The 9,264-nt window shown below is 43.0% G+C and overlaps 1 protein-coding gene across 1 annotated transcript in view; it reads right to left on the bottom strand.

Annotated features, from left to right (window-relative positions):
- Window positions 1–2,473: 2,473 nt before the first annotated feature.
- WBP2 (WW domain binding protein 2) overlaps window positions 2,474–9,264 on the bottom strand; it is a 7,330-nt gene continuing 539 nt past the window's right edge. Inside the window, exons 2-8 of the mRNA XM_010013443.1 lie at window positions 7,534–7,642; window positions 6,834–6,969; window positions 5,191–5,283; window positions 4,763–4,879; window positions 4,411–4,533; window positions 2,967–3,043; window positions 2,474–2,780 (exon numbers count right to left, since the gene is read on the bottom strand). Of these exons, the coding sequence (XP_010011745.1) occupies window positions 2,727–2,780; window positions 2,967–3,043; window positions 4,411–4,533; window positions 4,763–4,879; window positions 5,191–5,283; window positions 6,834–6,969; window positions 7,534–7,642 (709 nt within the window). The 3' untranslated portion in view covers window positions 2,474–2,726. The remainder of the gene's footprint in view (window positions 2,781–2,966; window positions 3,044–4,410; window positions 4,534–4,762; window positions 4,880–5,190; window positions 5,284–6,833; window positions 6,970–7,533; window positions 7,643–9,264) is intronic.

Genomic DNA, 9,264 nt, shown 5'->3' with positions numbered 1-9,264 from the left:
TCCACACTAGCAGAAGAGACACTCCGCTTGAATCACAGAGCCAAGTTTTATCAGAGCAGATATCTACATGTTTCTTCTCCCAAGAACACCCAGTTGAGGAAAGATTTTTAAAAACTTCCTGGGTTTGTGCTGATTGTTGGCATGAGCTCCACAGTGAGTGGTGCCAGGTGAGAGACCTGGAAACTTTGTGCAATCTGTTTTCTAGGATCATCTGTCTGGCAGGGGAATTTTAAATCTGTCTGGGAGGGAGCCATTTTAAACTAGAATAGAGTACACAGCGGTTTCTGCATCTTACAGTTAGACTGATGTGATTCAGGAAACCTGATTTGAAGTCATCTAATTCACAAACCAGGATTTAGTAGGCTCCTACTGGGCCGTAATATTTTCTCTCTTCATGTTTTCCTTCTCCACCCACCTCTTGCAAAACCAAAAACCAAACCCAAATAGCTCAACCAGCCTTAAAATGCTGTAAAAGAGCCATGTGGAAGGACATGAAAGTTGAATGTCATGTAGGAGAGCAGTATCTGGAAAATGTTGATCAGGGAATTCAAGAGAATTAAGGGTGCTAGTGGCAGCTGGGAAGAGGAATGAAGCCAGGCAAGGTTTGAATGTCAGCTGTAAAGCAGCTTCTGAACTTCTGTTTGACAAATGTCAGTGCAAACTGAAGGGGCTCACCTCATCTCAGAAACCACAAGACCAGACCCCGCATGGGACACTTCCTCTTCCAGAATATACAGACAGGCCTAGTTCTGCTCACTGTGAGGAGCAACAGCTATTGCAGCACTGCTAGAGAACACCAGGGAGGAGCTTCGTGCTGCCAAAGGAACAGCACCTTAGAGTTCAGACCTAACAGAGCAGAACTACCCAGGCACCTCAGCACACTTAAACAGCAAAAAGATTAAATTATTGATTGCTTCTAATTAGAAACACATTTTAGAGGCAAAAATTACACTATGTCCCTCAACTACTTCTTCTAACAGGTTGCAAGCATCTGAGTAAAGTGTTCAGCAGCTGCCTCACCAGTTTACAACAGGAATAGCAAAATGGTGTTTGACAAAAGACTTTAACATCTTATTTTTCATTTCACAAAGTCAGTCAAGAGAAACCAAGCAACTGATGCCAGCAGTGAATAGCCAAGAACAAAATCCAAGTGATTTTGCTGTTTAATTCTCCCTCTCTCCATCCAAAGCTACTAAGTCACCATTAAGTTTGCCCATTCACACAGAAGTGCACAAACACAGTAAGTTTTGAGCTGATTTCTCTTTAGTTCAGTCTCAGCAAAACAAATCTGCATTCAAAACTCATTTCACAATATATTAATCAAACATTTTCAAAATAATTATTTCTTTTTTAAATAACCATTTCTTTACATCACTGCAATAGCAATTCTAGAAAAGTCAGTGTACAGACAATTTGATTAATCAGCTAGACGCACACAAAATGAGGGATGGACCTTTTTTTTCCTCTCCAAGCAGGCTGCATGCAGCAGGTCTCAGCCGTTCCCCTAGCAGAGTCTTTCTTCACACTTGCTGGGAAGGATTTTCTCTTCTCTTAGCTGTCAGAAGACAGTGAAGTCTGGTTTGTGCCAAGTTTTGTATAATGCAAAGTTTCACAACCTGGATTCTGATCAGTCTTGCAGAGGTTCTGCTCACTGAAGTCATCGCTCATGTGATTGATGAATCAATGCTACAGAAATTAAAAGGCCTGAACCCTCAGTCTAATGAGCTCACGTTCAAGTCACCAGGCAGTATTTTCACAGCTGATTCAGGAACACTAACAGCATTAAAGAGCATTCAAACAAGCAGCTCAGCTGTACCCAACGTTCTGCATATTCTTTCAAGTGCTTCCAGGGCAGAAGAAACTATTTTCTCTCCATTAGGTATTAATTCACCAGTTAAATGCTTCACTGGCCAAAATGCATAACATGTATTACAGCAAAGAAAAATTAAAGAGAATATTCAGGACTTGATCTCAAGCCCACAAGTCTAAATGGATAAAGACATGAGAAAATTAGTGTTCCCATATGATCTGTAACTAGTTAGCTACTCATCAACCCTGTAAGGAGCAGTATGTTTTCTTAAGAATGGAAGCTCATCAGCATCACCACACAGCGCAGAGCAGGGGAATTTGGAGGGCTACCAGATTATCTGCTACAATTGTCAAGAACCCAAGGAAGTTTAATAGTTATCTGAAAAATGCAATAGGTATCCATTTCCTCTGAGGTACTAAAGATTCCCTTTGAAACCCTTTCTCAGTAGCAGAGGGGAAAGTTGGATATGATACTCTTGAGTTGAGAGGAATGTCCAGAGACACTCTTGGCCGCATAATAAAATAAATTCAAGACACTCCCACACCCAAGCTTTGTTTCCATGTTATGGGCACGTAAATCATCAGTTTGGAGCAGTTGCTCACTCTAAAGAGGTATAATTTAAACATAAAAAGAAACAGACATAAGGGAAACAGTCAGAGATGAAAAGAACCTCCAGTTCTAACAATGCGGTGCACACGGAGAAGGGAATACTGCAGTAGAACAGCAAACCCTCAGAGCTCTACAGGAGAACCCGGGCTGCAGAAATCTCCCCCCTTGCTCTGCACGTATCTACCACTAAAGTCCATGAAAGCTATGTGCCTTGGTGGAGGCTCCTCAGTGCTATGGACTATGCCCCAAGATTCTGCCAAAATGGGAAGTAAGAAAGCAATGAGTTTTGGAAAAGTTCTGTGTTAGCTTATTGTTTTTTCTTGTCCTCTGGTGGGAAGTATGGAGGAGGGGGTGGCTGGTCCTGAAATAAAGACAATAAAAGAACATCAATTCATGACTAAGAAAAACAAAAGCAATCCCAACCACCCTCCAAAAAAACCAAAACACTGAAATGAATTCAGACAAACTTTGCTCTGTCACTGAAAAAAAGAACAGCTACGTGTACATTTGCTTCACATTGCAAACCCAGGATGACACAGGAACTCACCGGAGGCATGTAGACACTATGTGGGTTGACTGGGCTATAGTAAGCACTGGCAGTGGCTTCGGCAGCCTTTGCTTCAGCTGTCACAGAAAGAGAAGTTACAGATTTGGTGACACATGCAGAACGTCTATAAACAAAAACTCCACATATTCCTGGCCAGCAAGTGTTAACTAACAAAGCACTATCTGACCAACACTTGAGTTGCAAGATAGCTACAACAAACACTATGACTGAGCATTATCTCTTCAAGTTGCCACAGGATTTTCAAGTGCAAAATGAACCAGACCAAGATTTCACTTGGAAATGTCACTTGGTAGTAGCCTTGTAGTCAATAAATAAATGCTAACAGCAGTTTTGCCTGAATACAGACAATACCCCTTAAAAAGGCAGTTAACAAACCATCCTTCTAGGGAGTAAAACCACAAGACTCTAGTGGTAGGACAAGGGGTAATGGGTTTAAACTTAAACAGAGGAAGTTTAGATTAGATATAAGGAAGAAGTTCTTCACAGTGAGGGTGGTGAGGCACTGGAATAGGTTGCCCAAGGAAGTTGTGAATGCTCCAACCCTGGAGGTGTTCAAGGCCAGGCTGGACAGAGCCGTGGGCGACATAGTTTAGTGTGTGGTGTCCCTGCTCATGGCAGGGGGGTTGGAACTAGATGATCTTAAGGTCCTTTCCAAAACTAACTATTCTATGATTCTGTAAGACAAAACAAAAATCAGCAGAAGTTTATAGCAGCTCAGGGGACTAATTTTTTAAAGGTGATTTATGAAGATAATCCAGGTCATCTATTAATGCAGAATACAGAAAACCTGTACAACCATCTGGATCAGTGCCACTTTCCAAATAATAGTTCATAGGTGATTGGTTGTTTATTCAAACCAAAGAGAGACAAATACCATTACCTGCAAGAGATCTATAACTGTGTCCAACCACAAAAAGCTCTCTTCCCCCGTCCCCTGCAAACCTTTTAAGACCACATTTGAAATCATTTTGATAAATGACTGAAAATGAGATTGATTTCCCCAGCTTCTATCCATCATCTGTTCCTCTGTTCCATATTGTTTAGGCAGAAGTAATCAAGTTAGAGTGAAATGGGAGAAGGGGAAGTATCACCAAAGCCCCATTTGCTAACTAAAATGGACTACAAAACGCATTTCACCAGCAAGATTACCACAACAGGATAATTACAAACTGTATTTTTTCTGTTTCAACAAGAAAAAATCCAGCTGCAAAATATCTGCTAATGGTATCTGCCCTGGAGAGAATCAGGCTGGCCTCCAGACTGAGCTGGAGATTAGGGGAGCTCCTTAATCCCTCTCCGAAACAATTTTAAGTGGAGTTTCTAAATTCATTCTACATTCCCCAAGAGATAACAGACGAGGAACAATGTTTATTTCACGGGTAACAAAACCTTGTGAGCTAATTCACCTGAACGTGCTTCTTACCTGCGGGAGTGGTGGGCAGGTCTGGTCCGCTCACAGGGGGTTCCATGGGCCCTGGGTATGGCGGAGGTGGAAGCTGCATGTAACCCATGTCTCCATCCACCACAGGAGGGCCAGGATAAAACTCTGCCGGGAAAGGAAGTAACACAGCAAACACTTCACTCCTTTGGGAGGGACACGGTCAAAACAAGCCAGAGGAAAATACAGTTAAGCTCAGAAACAAAACTGGCACAAAGCATCAGATCAAATAAAAACAAATCCAATTTGATTATGTAAAATCTGTGTTTCTTCTCCTTTTTACCTGTTCTAATTCTTGCTAACTAGAATAATCCCCATCCTCAATTCCCAGACTTACCAGGAGGAGGTGGGGGGTATGGATAGCCCCCATTAGCTGCAGCTGGTGCAAAAGCATAGGATCCATTCGGCATATAGGAATAGCCATAAGCACCATTGGGTATTTCACCTCTGGAGGCTGGAAAAGTAAAGATAAGCTGACCTCATCAAAACATCAAGCCTGCATCAAACACAGGCCAAGAACTCCAACAAAATTAAAGAATCCTTTTCTGAAAAACAAGCTCCATCCCAATAACTCTGCTGTTCACTGGATGCAAAAGTAAAGTATTTTAATCTAATACGTAATTATTTTTTAAAGCAAGCAGGTTCCAGATACAGCCCGAAACTTGCATGAATTTGAATCCAATGTGAAACTACCCTTGCTATGGAACGAAGGCAAGGCCTCCTGAAACCAATGAACTCTCTGGAAATACTGCCAGGCTCCTGTACCTTGTGATGCCACCTGCAGCATCTGCTGCCCAAATTCGATTGCGCCTCCAGCTGAGAAAGTCATCTTGAATGTAGCAGATCCCTCCCAGCCACCTGCAGGGAAGAAATACAGAATTCAGAAGTAAGAAGCCGTTTTGATGCTATTTAACTTCCAAGCTTTACCTACAGATGCCCTATATGCAATTCTTTAAAGAGTTTATCCCAAAAATCGAAGGAAAAAATGCAGATAAATTAGTAGAATTACCCTATTAGAAAAATTCACTTTGGGGTATTTTCAGGTCAAGAGACCCCTGAAGAAGACACATCAAGGAGGGAGACCTTCAGAAGCTTTCTAAAGTTGTGCCTGTGACCAGCTGCCAATAGACCGAGCTATCAGGAGTGCTGGATTTGCTCTAGCTCTGTAGAAGATCAGTGCAGAAGACAAGGATTTTGTTAATCCTGTTTGCTAAAAAGCCTTTGCAACTACACCAAACTGACAGCTATAAATTAGTTTGGGACTTTGAGTGCCCAGTGCAGCAAAGAGCTTAATGAAAAACATACTCCACACAAATCCATTAGTCCTTGATTTCAAGCCAGGATAATAATAACAATAAAAGATAAATAATAACATCTCATGTTACAGACTAAAAAAGAAAAACATGCATAGCCTGGAGTCCCAACAACGCATCAAAGCAGAAGGTGTGTCAGTGCTGAAGCACAGACACGTAGATTAAAGAGTCTTTTGAGCTAAACTAGACTCTCACAGCTGTTAAAGCAACATCCTCATTAAAAGAGGTAGCCTTTGGGGAAAATTCACAAAGATTTAGCTAAAGCCGCTTGCCTTTCACATAGTTTACAGTTTGTCATTACTGCTCAGGCTTCCTCTCATGCTGGATGGTCCCACTTTGCTTCCCTACAAAAGCTACAATGCTGATTTCAGGATTACAGACTGAAGGCTCCTAAGCATGGCACTGTGATTTCAGTGCTCAACTAATAGACTAAATCAAGCTAGAGATAAAAGAGTTTACTGTATTATGTGTCTGTGGTAAAAAGGGTGAGCATAAAGCAGTGATTAAAAAAATCTTTTTGAAAATGTCTACCACAAACTTCTCATTGAACATACTATGAAACCACCCCTCGAAGATTCCCTGATTTCAATACAGTCCATTCGCCTCCATGTGTTATTTTTACTGCAAAGATACACTACAGCAATTGTGTGCCCTTTCCTAAATTGCACAAGAAATTGATGATGGGGAACAGCGCTCCTGAAAACCCAAACAAATCCAGAAAGGATCATGAGTCTTTGGCACAAGAGGACCCAGATGCAGAATTACCAGGTAACCCCACTGACCAATGCGGAATGACATCCTCACTCCCACTGACTCTGCTCTGATGTTTACTCAGTGAGATCACCTGGCTGACTGAAGTCATTATTTTGCAAAGAGGGCAGGAGTGAGATCAGTTGCAGGACACATCTGGTCACTGTAACTGTACAGGGAGCAGACAAGGGGAATATTTTTAGCTGCTACTTACAAAGACAAGACACACATTTTAGCAGCACTGTAAAAACCCATTTGGTCAGTATCCAGCTTCAGTTACACTGATACTTTGTCATGAATTGTGCAGTTGAACTAAGACACAGCTTACATCTGTGCTGTACATACCTCCTGCCTCTGCTTTCACTGTGCCCTTGATATAATTTGCTCCAAAGACAGGCTGCTTAATTTCACAATCTTTCAACAAATAAAAGGGCATCACAAAAGACTGCATAGCATCCTTTCCCTTTGACACAAAGATAACCTAAAAAGAAAACAACATTACAAAGGGTATTTAAAACAAACAGGAAACATAGGCCTGATTCATTATATGAAGTGACTTTTTGCTGGACTGAAACTCTACTACATCTACAGCTACATCTACAGACTGCATCTACAGCTGCGCAAGCCAAAAGCTACACAGAACAGTCACAAGGGTAAACTGCAGCCTCCAGGCATAAAGCCTTGCAGGAAGGCTACACTTGGTTGGATAATACTCTTCCTAGCTTCCAGAGAACTCACTGCTCCACACAGCTATGATTTAGTAGCTGTGCTGTTGCATTCAGGATTTCCAGGCCACTGCTAATTTCCAATCTCAAAGATGCCTGATGGACTAAACAGCTGCCTTTATAAGAACTACTCAGATTTATTATCTTTTGACAAATAGATAAGCTGTACGATGAACTCATAATGCTCCCCAGAGGGAGAGGATAAGCTGTAATTCAAGGGGTAGTAGATTGTCCTGACTTTCCTGCATTGAGGACATTTAAATACAGAATTGCAAAGAGCCCTTATCTCCTTACACAAGACAAAGCCTTTTACTACTTACTCGATAGGGAGTCAAGAAAACACTCCCTTTCTTGGTCCCTTTGAATGCATCTGGCATAGGTTCAATATCACTGAAGGTAATTTCTACATGATCATAAGTCATCAAAACGCTGTAAACAAGATGAGAGAAGCAACACAGTGTTACAGTGTTATAGCTCAAGTCAGAAGTACAATACACATATAGGTTTACTGGCCTACCAAAACTGCCTTTAACCTCAGGCTAGTGCTTAGCAGACAAAAATCAGCAATCAGTCTGGCTTGAATTTTCTTTTCCTTTGTTTTTTTTTTTGGCAGTAGCAACTTAAGTAGTACTGGCTGCTTGTTCTCAGCCTTGTGTTCCCTCCTCAGTGTGCGAGCACAGCTACTACTGTCTGCATAACCAGGCAGTGAATCCAACCAACTGAACTGATCGAGATATCAAGACATATATATATATATATAATTTTAAGCTGCATTGCATTTCTGCTGGATCAGTTCCCTAATTTGGTTCACCACAAGTAACACAACAGAGGAAGGACTGCTGAAGCAGGAACTGCTTGGAATGGCTTATGCAACACAGCTGTCAAAGGCCTAACCACAGCTTAAGCATCTCTGTCACAGAAACAGGATGGAGAGGAACTCTATGCCTCTAGCCTTCACTAACGCATGTTGTCTGCACTGACTCCTTCATTCTCAATTCAAAACTGATCTTATTAAAACCAGTGCAATACCCTTGCACAGATACAGCCGGTAACTTGTATTAACATAACAGCATCCACATTAGGGACTCTAATCCCTAAAGCTAGAGAAACCTCCACTACCTTTACCTTTGGCAGCTTATGTGCTACCATTCTCAAGTCACCTGCCCTTCCCTTTTGCCAGCCAGTAGCTGTGCCTCCAGCAAAAGCTCTGGAAAGGCACAGGGGCCAGCAGCATTTTTTGGGCTACAGCACATGAGCCGAATAAACCACCACAAGAAGCCTGGGCTGACATGTGAGAGGTAACCCTGATCTAAGGCAGGCTGACAACCAGGAACAGTAATACATAGTTATTTGTTTTAGTGAATGCAAATTTAAGCGCCAGAGTTGATCTTACTAAATTCTTCTAGGAAGGGTCACATCCCAAATGGAAGGCAGGCACAGAATTCCTGTACCAATGTTTAAGTGGCCCTATGGAAAGACACCCTGAAAACTGAACTACTCCTTTGTCTCAGAAGCAGGTGACTGCCACGTCAGAACCAGAGCATGCTGGCAGACACAAATGGTGAGGGCAGCCCACCGCCAGGCAGACAGAGGCAGCTCTGCGGAGGCTTTCTGTTTCCATGGTTATATACCAGTGCCTTTTCCCAACACTGCTGCTCATTCCGGCACACATGGAGGGGGCGGGTGTGCAAGGAAACCAGCAAACCCAACTGGGCAGGCAGCCCTGCGCTTCCATGCGGGCAGCTCATGAACAGCGGCACACTGCATCGAGAGATGGGAGAAGCTTGGGCCCTGGCCAGTATCACCTGGCTGGGGGGATGAGCTCTGCCAGCCCTCTCCGAGTACTCGGGGAGAGGCTGGGACAACAGCAGGAGGCAGCACTAGGCAGGTGGGCAGAGGGGAATGGTGTGAGGAGGAAACGCCCGCGACAGAGGCCCAGCAGTCTCCCCCGGGGAGTCCCAGGGGCTGGGGTATACGTACAGCCACTACCCTCGCAGGGAGAAGAGGGAAGGACGACCCACACCGGCACCGAGAGGGTTAAACCAACCCCT

The sequence above is a fragment of the Nestor notabilis genome, unplaced genomic scaffold (assembly GCF_000696875.1).
Source record: "Nestor notabilis isolate BGI_N333 unplaced genomic scaffold, ASM69687v1 scaffold19714, whole genome shotgun sequence".
Lineage (NCBI taxonomy): Eukaryota > Metazoa > Chordata > Aves > Psittaciformes > Psittacidae > Nestor > Nestor notabilis.
Note: the sequence above shows the minus strand (reverse complement) of the source record. Positions and strands in the feature narration are given on the sequence as shown.